General features: G+C 39.7%; 1 protein-coding gene across 1 annotated transcript in view; it reads left to right on the plus strand.

The window, feature by feature from the left end:
- The window catches only part of LOC126470980 (feline leukemia virus subgroup C receptor-related protein 2-like), a 108481-nt gene that overhangs the window by 36539 nt on the left and 56892 nt on the right, over positions 1–15050 (plus strand). The window contains exons 4-5 of the mRNA XM_050099025.1: positions 2735–2937; positions 5053–5156. Of these exons, the coding sequence (XP_049954982.1) occupies positions 2735–2937; positions 5053–5156 (307 nt within the window). The remainder of the gene's footprint in view (positions 1–2734; positions 2938–5052; positions 5157–15050) is intronic.

Raw genomic sequence — 15050 nt, forward strand, 5'->3', positions numbered from 1 at the left:
TGATGACCGAAACAAGGACCGTTGTTTTTTAATGTCAAGCAGAGCAGGGTTCCAACTCTTACTTAAAGGATACATCTTATCTCTGTTTATAATATTGTCATAAAGCCGGATTTCAATGGCTTCTTTCACTACACAGCCCCAATGCCGTGACACAGGGGCAACCACTTGTGTCTCATCGTACAACATTTTATGTCTTTCAGTAAGACAATGTGCCGCCACTGCAGTTTTTTCTGACTGAAATAAATGCGTGTGGCGATGATGTTCCACGCAACGATCCTGAACCGTACGAATCGTTTGTCCAATATAGGCTTTTCCGCAATGGCAGGGAATCTTGTAGACCCCGCTCTTTCTCAAACACAAATCATCCTTCATCGAGCCCAGTAGAGCTCTGATCTTAGCTGGCGGACGGAATACACTTTTAATATCAAATTTCTTTAAAATTCTTCGTACTTTTGGAGATATGCTCCCCGCAAAAGGTAGGAATGCCACCGATTTGCTCGTATCTTCTGTTAGTTCCTTCGAAGGTCTCATTGTCAGTATAGCCTTTCTGCTTGAACATAGCTTTTAGATGATCTAGTTCTTGTGTTAAACTATCTGCATCTGAAATGGCGTAAGCTCTTTTTACCAACTCAGTGGTGTCCAAGGTACCGCTGTTGTGCCTTGTGTTAGATCACAGTTATGCTCGCGCACGCGCGGTGAACCCACGGTCGGTGTATGAAGGAGCCGCCGCGGCATGTTTGATTTCAATTCCGGCGAGTTAGTGAGAGGGCCTATTCACCTGAAGATGGCGTCTAGATGGGCCACCGAAATATTGTGTGCAGATGACAATATGTTCCGGCTGGAAACCCACCATGACTACAATCAAAAGAACGATCGGCGCGAGGGGTAGCCGCGTGGTCTAGGGTGTCTTGTCACGGTCCGCGCGGCTGCCCCCGTCAGAGGTTCGAGTCCTCCCTCGGGCATGGGTGTGTGTGTCGTCCTTAGCGTAATTTACTTTAAGGTAGATTAAATAGTGCGTAAGTTTAGGGACCGATGACCTCAGTGGTTTGGTCCCATAAGACCTTACCACAAAAAAAACCGATCGTATGGGGTATCAAGAGAAATATATGCGCAGATTGAGGAATTTTTGGTAGGAAAGACGCAAGAAGTTGTCATGGATGTGGAGTCATCGAAAGATGTAGAAATAACTTCGCGGGTGTGCCCCAGGGAAGTGTGTTAAGTCCCTTGCTGTTCATGTTGTATATTAATGAACTTGCAGACAATATTAATAGTAACCTCTGACTTTTTGCAGATGGTACTGTTATCTATAATGAAGTACAGTACGAAAGAAGTAGCACAAATATTCTGTCAGATCTTGAAAACATTTCGAAGTGGTGGAAAGATTGGCAACATGCTTTAAATGTTCAGAAATGTAGAATTGTGCACTTCACAAAACGAAGAAACCTAATATTCTATTACTATAATTTCAGTGAGTCACAGCTGCAGTCCGTTAACTCATGCAAATACCTGGATATAGTACTCTGTAGGGACATGATATGGAACGATCACACAGATTCAACTCCGGATAAAGCAGGTAGCAGACTTCGGTTAACTGGTAGAATACTAGGGAAATACAATGCGTTTACAAAGCAGATTGCTTACGAATCACTCACACAATCTGTCCTAGAATACTGCTCTAGTGTGTGGGACCCGCACAAAATAGGACTGACAGGAGAGATTTAACGTAAATAAAGAAGGTAACCACGATTGGTCACAGATTTGTTTGATCCGCGAGAGAGTGTCACAGAGATGTTGAACGAACGGAACTGGCAGGCTCTTGGAGGTAGTCGTAAACTATCTTGAGAAAGCCTTCTTACAAGGTTTCAAGAACTGGCTTTAAATGAAGGCTCTAGAAATATACTACAAATCCCCTACATATCGCTCCCATAGGGATGACGAGGACAATATTAGAGTAACTAGAGCGCGTAAAAGGACATTATACAGCCATTCTTCCCATGTTCCAATGGTGAATGGAACGAAAAGAAGCCCTGATAACTGGTAAAATGGGACGTATCCTCTACCATGCACTGCACAGTGGTTTTTAGAGTATGGATATTGATGTAGATGTAGATGTACAATCTCTTCAGCGTCGTCAGTGGGAGAATCTAGTCAAGCTGTACAAGAACAGAGAAATCAGATGGTCTAACTTTCTGTAGGAATAATCTCAACATTCATCTGAAGGAGAAATAGTGGAATTTAGGATGGCCAGATAGGGATTTGATCCTATTTCCCGCGGAGTGCTGCGCTTTCCTTAAATCTGCTCAGAAGATTGCAGACTTGACACATTTAGAAACGTCACGGTCGTTGAGCTATTCTTCGGTTTATGGTTGGCTCCATGTCAATGGACTCTTATCCTCTGACTTACCTTTCTTCCTCTGAGCATATTACGAGATAAACCTTTACCAATACGCTATTTATCACATCGTTGTGTAAAAGCTGTCGAAACTGTAAAGCAGAGGGAAGGAAGGGAAAAGTGAAGGAAAGGAACGTCGGCATTACTGAGGACGACCTCGTATCAGTAGACTCGGGGCGAATAAATACTTACAGATGTAAGTGAAGAAAATTCGCCATTTAATGTGAGCCATTAAAGAATAGATCCATGTAAAAAAGTTCCGTGTCGACCCTATAAAGACTAGAAGGAGAGCGATATTAGATATAACGAACAGAGAGCATGTAGTGTTTCACTGATTTTCAGTTTTCAGGAGCAGGCCACCAACTCCGCCGAGCAGCGCGGCGCTTGATCGAGCCAACGCGGCGCCGGACAGGATGCTGTCCGTCGTGCGTCGCCTGCTACACATGTGCAACTTCCTCGTCCTACTTTCGGCCTTCAGCTTAAGCTACGCTGTGCTCAACGCCTTCGCCACGCTCCTTAACCCTGTCATTCTGACTTATTACGAGGTCAGTAACTTTCCTGCGTTTTTCTTGGTGGGAATAGGGGAAAGAGTTCAATAAAATCTTCCTAAAACCTCTGGCCTTCTAACCTTATCACAACCACGTCTCTACCTTTCCCAACATATCTAGTAACTCTATACTGATTAAAAGGGAAGTCTTACAAGTACGTAATTCGATATTATCATACGATGCACCCTATCACACTATAGGTCATTGACCCGCACTTCCCATCTACAGCATCTTTCTAGAACATCCAACCATGGCACTCAGACCACTTCCATTAGGCGTTCCTTAGAATGAAACACTTTAAAATCTGTTTATGCCGGGCACTGCTAAAGGTAGAAAACTGCTTTGCGAAATAAATTATGGAATCACTTCCTTCTCGAATACAAAAACCTTCCTATAAACCGTGTATAACAAACAATATCCTGTGTATTGCTAAGATGAAAATGAGATTTCACTGGAATAGTGGTCAAAAATTCTAAATAAAATGGGGACTAGGCTTCGTTATTTACATAATCAAAGGAACAACAAGTGCATGTCAGTGTCAGAATAGAAGGTGGTATGCGTGGGGGTAACGTATATCAGGGGTTCCAGATGTTTATTATCTTCAGTTAGAACCCTTTTTGTTTCGTAACTGCAGTATTAAATTTGGTGTTAATATTAGGTCTCCTAAAACCAAAATGGCCCTCTCCTACTCTGCTCTCAGTTTTTTGTTCATTTCTACGATAAATTACTGTTGTGAGTATTTATTCAATGTTGGGGTGTAATACTGCCATATTAGAAAAATATCGTACATAAGGGCAAGAGATAGTCAGGGAATTAAAGAACACTCCTTCGCTTTAACAATGTGACCCTAAGTTGATTGTGAGGTAATTTTCACATCTGTCCACTTTTTCTGTCTTTGGAAGCATAATCACCACGTTCTTTTGAAAATCTATTGGAACTTCCCTAGTTTCATAAATTTAACTCGAGAGCTTGTATAGTTCTTGTACCACCCTTTGACTTACTGGTCAATTTTTATCTCAAGTTAATTAATTTTCGGCCATCAGACTGTTAAATTAGTAGCAGAGCTCACATCCTTTGGTCGTATTCGCTTCTAACAATGACCGTGTGTCCTAACGAATTCGACAACGGTTAACGTCATTATTATGGGTATGTATACTCTTACTATCTGGGAAAGTACTGGATAGTAACAGTTCAAGTTACATAACGCTTTTGGAGATTATTATCAAATACTATTCGCTATGGTTCCTAGCTCTTTCATCCATACTGTTGAAATCACGTTTAAAACTTTCACACACGGAAGTCAATTACCAGCAATAAATTCTTCCAGTTGTATGAAATAATTTACGTAAGATACAGTCTGCGTAAATCACTCGCTATATCATTTCGTCTCTCTCCTGTTGCTAACTGATGTACATCCATTTTAATATCTTTACCCCGACTACACGCTTGGAGTCCATACTCCGGCCCAAGACTCGACAACTCCTATCGGCCTATCGGCCGCACAAGCCGTGCTGCAGTTCAAGAGACTAACGATGGAAAATAAGGTACACTGCCCTTAGCTACGGTGAGTGGTACGCTTACGCCTTGAGACGTTCGCTATTATTTCATCATTGTCTGGGCATTTGTCACTTCGAATTTCATGCATAGCTTTTTGAAATTCACAAATAAGTATTGAATTTTCTCCCTATCGTCTCCAGCGCTGTGCATTCATTTTCTGTTTGACTAATTTCTTCTGGTCAACTACAAAGTTATTCCAAGTGAGGGAGTTAATAATGACGTATTAGGAAACTACGGTAAATAAAGCTCAAAGATGGGCATGGAATTAAACATAGACCCGTTGCTTCAACAATGGCTGTTTAAGACTTCTTCCGCCTCATGGACAATGTCCCTGCATTACTGGTTCCTCTTCTCCGGGAATCTTTCAGATTTCAAGTCCTACTACCTTTTAACTTCTAAGCCAAAATTCCTCGCAGCTCTCGGCACTAATATAATCTTCCACAATGTGAAATGAGTGAGTAACAGAGGTTGGCGTTTGTGTGAATTTTCAGTTCAATAGAAATTCTCGCAATCAGCACATATCCTTTTTATGTTGTTCATCCCATTTCGTTTCAGAATGGTGAAGAGTTCGCTGGCACCGTGGGGCTTGCGCTCATCATCGGAGGAACAGTGGGAGCCGTCATCTGTGGATTCATCTTGGACAGAACCCGCAGATTCAGGTGGCTCACATCAGCAACAGCCATTACATAATTCAGAAGCGTTTCTTAACCCCATTTTCAGTACTTTTGTGTCCATGTGTGCATGTACAGAACGTGTTTTGATTACAGTGAGGTGACAAAGGTCATCGGATAGCGATATGCACGTATACAGGTGCGGTAGTATGGCGTACACAAGGTATAAAAGGGTAGTGCATCGGCGGAGCTGTCATTTGCACTCGGGTGATACATATGAAAAGGTTTCCGACTTCATTATGACCGCACGACAGGAATTAACAGACTCTGAACACGGAATGGTAGTTGGAGCTAGAACATGGGATACTCCATTTCGGAAATCGTTTGGGAATTTGTGGGGCGGCGGTGAGAAAATTTACTGTTATATAAATGTTTGAATGTAGAAACACTTCCCGGCCGATTATCCATACGTGGGGCGGCAGGTGGAATAATGTTGTTTAAAATGTTCCTATTATTTATTCTGTTGTTTTGCCGTTCTCAACACTGGCTCTCTAACTACAATATTGGCAACCAGAAAGTGATTAACAAAACGTGAAGTCTGTAATTAGAATTCCTAGTGCCCACTTCATCTGAGAAACACACTTATAGCTGTAGCTTATAGCTCTGAGAAATTAGGAGATTGTCTGGGATTCATAATCAAAAACGATTTTCTAAAAATAGTTCTCTGTATTCTGAAAGTCACAAATGAAAAAAAAAGAATCCACACAATCTGACTAACAGAGCAGTTCAGAGTCTAATGCGCTGATGCAACTATAACTGTCCAAATTAAATGTTTAAGTGAATGCTCGCCATAATTTGATGATAATGTTCATCAAACGCCACGCTAAATAGTGGTAGAATGTCTGTCCCGCGGCGGCACGTGAAAATACGACATACGCAAACTGAAGATACATAATTAAAGTCATCCCAGAATTAACACCACTCGAAAATGATTTCATGGTTATGCATATCCCGAGTAACTTAATACGGTATCCGAGGCTGTTTATAGCAATGATACCGACGCGACGCGACTCCCGACGCAGATGGTGCGTTATTATTCAGCGTCTGGAGAGAACTGGGGCCTTGCTTCCTTGCGCTGCGTTCTTATATATAAAGCCGCGGTGCGGACGGCTAAGGGAACGCCTGATCAAATCGGCTCTCCCGACTAGCCGCTGGGCTAGTAATGCACCACATTAAGTTATTGAATAAATCACAGCTTCTTTTGCTGATGGCCGATGAAACTCTCAATTTAAATGTGCATTCAGCACACAGGTAAGTAATCATAATAAATGTCTGAAGTGGCTAAGTAAAATATTTTGGGCGAGAGAATTAATTTAATTACACTGCACGCAGTGGACGAGCTCTGAACTTGCCCTTTGGAGATACGCTATCGCTATAGTTTTATAGTTATTCAAATGAAACTTCTCACATCTTTATGGTTATAGCGGATCTCCATTCTACTTAAATATAAACATCCTAGCCTTATTTATTAGCCTACTTAATCTATCTTGCTTCCTTAATTTTTAAGACCAAAAACCAGAAAATTATGAATTTCAACTAAAATCTTAATTCGTGAGATCCAGAAGACTGTTTCTATTAAATAATTATGAAAAAGGAATCTAAATATAAATTTTTAAGTCTCTAGCTCTTTTCTGTTGCGCCAATGATTTTTACAGAAAACTGTCCAAATTTCGAAAATGGTTAAAGTTATCGAACTGATATTCAACACATATTAATTTAGTATTACTCCTGACATGCTAGAAACATTTAGGTTATTTACTTGATTTTTAAAGTATTGCGCAACATTTATGACGTCAGAGCTAGTTACAGCGGACTGGCTGGCACACAATGGAAAGACTGATGTGAATTTATTATGGCGTGAGTAGGCTGCATCCCTACATCACCCTCTACTTAAATTTTTTGTTTTTGAATGTTAATGAGCGAAAAAAAAATTTAATTACAAAAAGGGAAGCAAGAGTACAGCTTAACTCCTTATGAAAATTAAAATTGAATTGTTAACATATAGAAATATTAAAAGAAAACTGATTAACTACTTTAATTATTTAAATTGTGGGCATGTTCACTGCCTCTTAAGCAATATTATCCCTCAAAATTTAAGCAAAATCAATGAAACACTTTGGCATACATATTGCCTTAGACAAAGAAACACTTAAAATATGTAAAATTATGAAAATCTTAAATCCATTAAATACATTTTTACATACACAAATTCAAAGAAAATAACAGTTATTCAAGATACATAAACAGATGATTATATCTTAGCAGTCTTTTCCAAACCTGAAAGAAAATTTCACAAATAATTTTTACACGCGTGGTTGTAGCCGCTTTGGCAGGCGTTCTACAATTCCATTCACAAGGGTAGAGGAGGGAAAGTTGCTACGGTGTGCATCCTTCACGTTCATTCTAAATTACATGGGGAAAGGGGAGGGGTCACTGTGAGTTGTGTCCAAGTCACTCCACGTTTTCACGCAGCTACCAGGCTGCCATTATCTGGTTTGTCCTATAGAACAAACAAAAAGAGTGCCTCAGACTCTGTTCACTTAATATCTAAGGGTGGGTCACAATGAAATGGGGATATATACATTTTATCCTTCAATATGTTACTGGAACAAAGTTAACAGAACTTTTTCAATTTTTCTCTAGCGGTTACTTAACTGTCATAAAATCGATAAACAAATGGCTCAAAACGCCGTTAGTCACGTACTAGAGAAAAATTTATGCTCAAGGCATACAATCATAAATCCTATTTAATCTGAATTTATTATTTCTGGGCCGGAACACTGAACCAATGCTCGGTACATTCCTGATACATTTGTATTTTATTTACTTAGCTGACTCATCTTCGATTACCTTATTCTTAGAGATAGTATGAGTATATTTGATTAGTAGTTGTTTTCTCAGCTTCTTTGTACATGTGAGTAGCTTTTGGTAATAGTACAGTTCTGAGTGTTCAAAACACCATTTAAAGCATAGGACAGCACATTTATTTCATATCTATAGTGTATTGCAGCTGATTAGTTTGCTCACGTGGCAATCCATTTCCACTCGATCGGGCGCTGAAACCACAGGTAGTCTCTCTCGACCTACCACTAAAGTGCATTAAGTAATTATGGACGAGCGTAATGCTAAATTCCTTAAACCTATAGGACACCATGAGCTGCTCTGTCTCATCTAACATAAGGGTACCTATGGTCGCATTCACGCCTTCAACTCATAACCTCAATACATGTAGGTGTGTCCTGTCACACACTACACCAAATAACGGCCAGCTCCAACCTTATAAATACTTCAGGGACGTGTTCTTCACGTCTCAACCACAAACACTACTCAATTCTATTATACTGCCATTCCTTGCTACACATGGTGAGTTTATTCTTACAACTTATCTGCATATTTTTCATAACACTGAGCAATCTCTTTTACTATTAATTAGTTAGCTCTAATGCATACACTAGGTTTCACTGCAACTTCAGATCCTGCTTGTACACGAATTTGTATATCTTTTTAAAATATTATTGTGGGACCATTTCCAATAAAACAACAACTTTCTACTTATAATATTACTAGGTTCTATACACACTTGTTACTCAAATACATTTGTATCTTAATTACATCATACTTCTCTGTTGTTTATGTCACAGTTAGGTTTGTCACATTAGGTATTTTCTTCACTAATCGGTGGATAGAATGATTACAGAACTCATGGCTTGATAGCCATGACGGAAAATTTTTCTATTGGAAAGAAGGGATCGAAATTTTTTGTGGATAGGACAGATGAAGAATGAGTGAGACCTGAAAAGGAAGAAGATCTCACACAGCTGGGACTGCACAGCTGCCACACTGTGTAGAGGTCACACAACAACCTCCTCCCTACAGCATTCATTGGTTTCAGAAAATTTTCATATTGGAAAGAAGGGGTCAAAATTTTTGTGGATAGGAAAGATGAAGAGTGAGTGAGACCTGAAAAGGAAAGAAGATCTCACACAGCTGGGACTGCACAGCTGCCACACTGTGTAGAGGTCACACAACAACCTCCTCCCTACAGCATTCATTGGTTTCAGAAAATTTTCATATTGGAAAGAAGGGGTCAAAATTTTTGTGGATAGGAAAGATGAAGAGTGAGTGAGACCTGAAAAGGAAAGAAGATCTCACACAGCTGGGACTGCACAGCTGCCACACTGTGTAGAGGTTACAGAACAACCTCCTCCCTACAGCATTCATTAGTTTATTATTGGCTTGATAACCATAACGGAAGATTTTAATGTGTTGGAAAGAAGAGGTCGAAATTTTATGTGGATAGGAAAGATGAAGAGAGTGAGACCTGAAATGGAAAGAAGATCTCACACAGCTGGGACTGCACAGCTGCCACACTGTGTAGAGGTTACAGAACAACCTCCTCCCTACAGCATTCATTAGTTTATTATTGGCTTGATAACCATAACGGAAGATTTTAATGTGTTGGAAAGAAGAGGTCGAAATTTTATGTGGATAGGAAAGATGAAGAGAGTGAGACCTAAAATGGAAAGAAGATCTCACACAGCTGTGACTGCACAGCTGCCACACTGTGTAGAGGTTACAGAACAACCTGCTCCCTGCAGCATTCATTCATAACCTTTGACCACGCCACGTCGATCTGAAAATACGTTATGATGCCTTTTTAGAACCTCTCTCAGTTCTCCCTTCTGATTAGCTGAAATTTTATCGATTTCCTGCAATTTAGTTTCTATTTTGTCCAAAATAATTGCTTCTTCTTCTTCTGTGTTTACCTTACTTTTACTAAAATTAACACCTTCGTCCCAATATCCCCTATTTATCAGAACTCGTATAGGCAGCTCCCAAGTTTCATCATTAGTTACTACATGTTTATCACTAAAAGGTACTGTAATTACTCCGGTTATCGGCAAGACCATTTTTAACTGGGTTCTTTCAAAGTCAACAACACTCTGATATTTCGACAAGAAATCTATGCCAATTAAAACCTCAATACTGAGATTGTTTACAATTAATCATGGATGATCAATTAAATTACCATTAATGTTAAAGGGCAGCAAAGCTTCTTGCTTTACCGTTTTTGACACCTTGCCAGTAGCACCAATTATTCTTAGTCCTGATACCCTCATTACTGTAAGCTTGTCTTTACCAGGTCATGCATCAAAGAAGGACTGAGATATCGCACTCACCTCACTTCCACTGTCTAAGAGACAACGTACCTTGATACCCAACATATTCACTATTATTATAGGGTGGCTTATTCTAGGTTGTACAGGTGGTTCCTCAAATTCATCCAATAGTTCCTTTTGGATTTGCCTCCAACTAAAGTGATCGACATCTGTCTTCATTACATTTAGGTCAAAGTGTGTAGGGGTTTCCTGAATTACATTTTCAGCTGCCTTTTCCAGTCGATCTATTAATTTCAAATCGAAACACCGCACGACTTCATTACATTTAGTTTGCTGAACATGGCCCAAATTACTGTAGTCTGAGCGATTCTGCGCCTCCAGACCGGGCATAACACTAGTTACAGCTAAACCACTTTCACCATTATCGTCGGGTTCCTTCTCAAGTGACAACTGGTCACAGCTACTGGGTTCATCGACCCCCAACAGGCCACCCTCTACATTCGCACTTACCTCCAGTCCTAAATTTATTAGTACAGTATCAACATCCTGCACAGGCACTTTAGATAAGAGCACATCATCCTCATCGTAAATATAAGCATGAATTTCTTCTGCTTCTTCACCTGACAATTCAGTATTTTGTAGCTCTTCCCTACCATTACACTGCTGCGCCTTCTCTTTCTCTTCCCTCTCAGAAAGCGTCTCTAACACGGTATCTATCAAATACTGTGAGTGATCTAATATTTCTGCTGTATTCTTAGATGCTACCGACCCTTCATCCACCTGTTTAGTTTGAGTATTCTGATCTGTCTTACCAATTACCGTAACTACTGGCTTAGGAAAAGTAACCGCCTGGTGAGCGCCAGTGTCCTCATAGACGGGAACTAGTTTTCCTGCCTCGGCCTACTACTGTTTCCTTTATTTCCATTATAGTTAACTGGCACAGCATTGCTTTCCATACTGTTGTTTACCTGCATAATTTTGTTTGGAACAAAATTATTATCATTTGGATGCCATTGTTGGTTCTGATAATTATTTCTCCAATTCCTACCTCTCTTAGGATGGCGAACACCTACTTTTCTGATGTTTACATTGCCATTCTGCTCGTTCTTAAAATTACTACTAGTGTTATTAGCATTTCTGTTATTACATGCTTGCTCCTCATTGGCAGCAACACGTTCTACACGTTCCAAATATTCAATGAATCGATCAAGATTGTCTCTAGGGGCAGATATAATTCTAGTTTGCCAATACCATGGCAGTCTGGCTTCCAGACCTAGTATTATCATTTCAGGTTTCAGCTTTTCCGCCAAATGTGACAAACGTGAGATCCATGACCTAGCAAACTCTTTAATAGATTCCTTGCCTGCATTGAAGCGTTTTCCACTCCAAAATTCTCTCAACACTTCATTTTGCTTATTATTAGACCAATACTCATTAATGAAAGCTGTTTTGAATTCCGCTAATGTTTTACACTTCAACATAACATCAGCTGACCAACGCATGGCGTCACCTGCTAAATGGCTTCAAATAAATGAGATTTTCTCTCGTTCAGACCAAGTTGGTGCAATCACATCTTCAAAATCGTTCCAGAAATCTAGCAGGTGGATATTTTTATCTGGAGCGAACCGCAAGAACTGCCGACACCCGATAAAAGCGGCGTTTGCAGCTACAACTTGTATACTACCATTACCAGAAGTTACTGAAGCTACTTTACTCTCAATGTTAGCAATGTTAGTACTAATATTTTCTACTCTCATTTCAACATTATCTACTCTTTGCACAATATGAGTAGTATCAGTTTTGATTGCATCTACTTCTGCTTGACATATGTTTACCTTTATATCAACATCTTTAAACCTATCTGAGCACAGTTCAGATTCCACTTCGATCTTTTCTGTTAACTTGTGCTCCAGCTTCGCATCTTCCATTGGAACTCTCTGTGAAACTCAGCAACTTCGGATTTTACTGTTTTATACATTTGAGAAAATTGTTGAGCAACCTTTTCCTTAATATCCTCATGGTTGTAATCAATTTTATAATTCAAACTGTCCAGATCCTATTTCAACTTATTGCAACCAGCTTTGAAGGTATTGTCCATTTCCTCCAATCGTTTATTAAAATTAGTTTGGCTAGCCACAATCTCATACTTTAATTCAGCATTCATTCTAGCATTACTGGCTGACATTTTTGCATGACTGCTTTTGACCTCAGTTATTTCAGACTTTAATTCAGCTGTCATTTTAGCATTACTGGCTAACAATTTTGCATTACTGGCAGCTATTGCTTGCAATATAACATTTAAATCAATAGCCCCAGTATCTTTGGGTTGCTCACTAGCTGGCTTTTTATCACACACAGGTGACGAAAAACTAGCTCCAACACCAGAATCATCAAAACGAAATGAAACATCTGATTGATCAGTCATATCTAACTTCTCCTGTTTAAACTCTACCACCTCTGATGGCTGTTTCATTTTTAATTCATCAGAGAAACTATCATCCAATAAATTAACAATTTCTGATTTCTGCTTTACTACAGGGGTCTCTATTACTAAATCATTGCCCCTTCTCACACTACTGTCAGGAGACAATACTACATTTTTCACTTTAACATTACTATTTTCATGCATATTTACACTTGAACCATTGTCTGGATTTACATTTCCTTCAACATACATAGGTTCTAATTTAAGTTTCACCTCGGTTTCTTCTGGCAGTTCCATTTCCGACAGTCTTTTAGTGCAGGTTAGTAAAACTTTTAACAGCTTTTCACTTAACTTAGTTCCTTCTGCACGACGTATGGCGTTGCCAGCGCGGCGTACCAGGATTACTGATGCAACGCGGCGCATTGAATTGCAGACGGCACTCCGATGGCTGTTGTGTGTTTGCGTGGCCCGCAACTGCAGGCGCGGCTCCGGCTGCTCTGGCGGACGACTGCGGTGAGGCGAAACTGGCTTCTCGCGATGCCGGCAGTGCCGCTAGACTCAGTGCCAGCTCCGTCAATCCAGATGCGTTGTTAATCCAATTGCGTCGTCCAAATGCACACGTAAACATTCACTGTTCTATTACTCAGTTGCGTGTCGCATTTCATTCCCAAATCCGAATATTTAAAAATCACTTTCACTTTTACTCAGTTTTTTCCCGGCCGATGCACCATATGTGGGGCGGCGGTTAGAAAATTTACTGTTGTATAAATGTTTGAATGTAGAAACACTTCCCGGCCGATTATCCATATGTAGGGCGGCAGGTGGAATAATGTTGTTTAAAATGTTCCTATTATTTATTCTGTTGTTTTGCCGTTCTCAACACTGGCTCTCTAACTACAATATTGGTAACCAGAAAGTGATTAACAAAACGTGAAGCCTGTAATTAGAATTCCTAGTGCCCACTTCATTTGAGAAACACACTTATAGCTGTAGCTTATAGCTCTGAGAAATTAGGAGATTGTCTGGGATTCATAATCAAAAACAATTTTCTAAAAAATAGTTCTCTGTATTCTGAAAGTCACAGATGAAAAAAAAGAATCCACACAATCTCACTAACAGAGCAGTTCAGAGTCTAATGCGCTGATGCAACTATAACTGTCCAAATTAAATGTTTAAGTGAATGCTCGCCATAATTTGATGATAATGTTCATCAAACGCCACGCTAAATAGTGGTAGAATGTCTGTCCCGCGGCGGCACGTGAAAATACGACATACGCAAACTGAAGATACATAATTAAAGTCATCCCAGAATTAACACCACTCGAAAATGATTTCATGGTTATGCATATCCCGAGTAACTTAATATGGTATCCGAGGCTGTTTATAGCAATGATACCGACGCGACGCGACTCCCGACGCAGATGGTGTGTTATTATTCAGCGTCTGGAGAGAACTGGGGCCTTGCTTCCTTGCGCCGCGTTCTTATATATAAAGCCGCGGTGCGGACGGCTAAAAGAACGCCTGATCAAATCGGCTCTCCCGAATAGCCACTGGGCTAGTAATGCACCACATTAAGTTATTGAATAAATCACAGCTTCTTTTGCTGATGGCCGATGAAACTCTCAATTTAAATGTGCATTCAGCACACAGGTAAGTAATCATAATAAATGTCTGACGTGGCTAAGTAAAATATTTTGGGCGAGAGAATTAATTTAATTACACTGCACGCAGTGGACGAGCTCTGAACTTGCCCTTTGGAGATACGCTATCGCTATAGTTTTATAGTTATTCAAATGAAACTTCTCACATCTTTATGGTTATAGCGGATCTCCATTCTACTTAAATATAAACATCCTAGCCTTATTTATTAGCCTACTTAATCTATCTTGCTTCCTTAATTTTTAAGACCAAAAACCAGAAAATTATGAATTTCAACTAAAATCTTAATTCGTGAGATCCAGAGGACTGTTTCTATTAAATAATTATGAAAAAGGAATCTAAATATAAATTTTTAAGTCTCTAGCTCTTTTCTGTTGCGCCAATGATTTTTACAGAAAACTGTCCAAATTTCGAAAATGGTTAAAGTTATCGAACTGATATTCAACACATATTAATTTAGTATTACTCCTGACATGCTAGAAACATTTTAGGTTATTTACTTGATTTTTAAAGTATTGTGCAACATTTATGACGTCAGAGCTAGTTATAGCGTACTGGCTGGCACACAATGGAAAGACTGATGTGAATTTATTATGGCGTGAGTAGGCTGCTTCCCTACAAATTCAGTATCCCAAGATCCACAGTGTCAAGAGAGTGCCGAGAATAGCAAATTTCAGG

The sequence above is a fragment of the Schistocerca serialis genome, chromosome 3 (genome assembly GCF_023864345.2).
Source record: "Schistocerca serialis cubense isolate TAMUIC-IGC-003099 chromosome 3, iqSchSeri2.2, whole genome shotgun sequence".
Classification (NCBI taxonomy): domain Eukaryota; kingdom Metazoa; phylum Arthropoda; class Insecta; order Orthoptera; family Acrididae; genus Schistocerca; species Schistocerca serialis.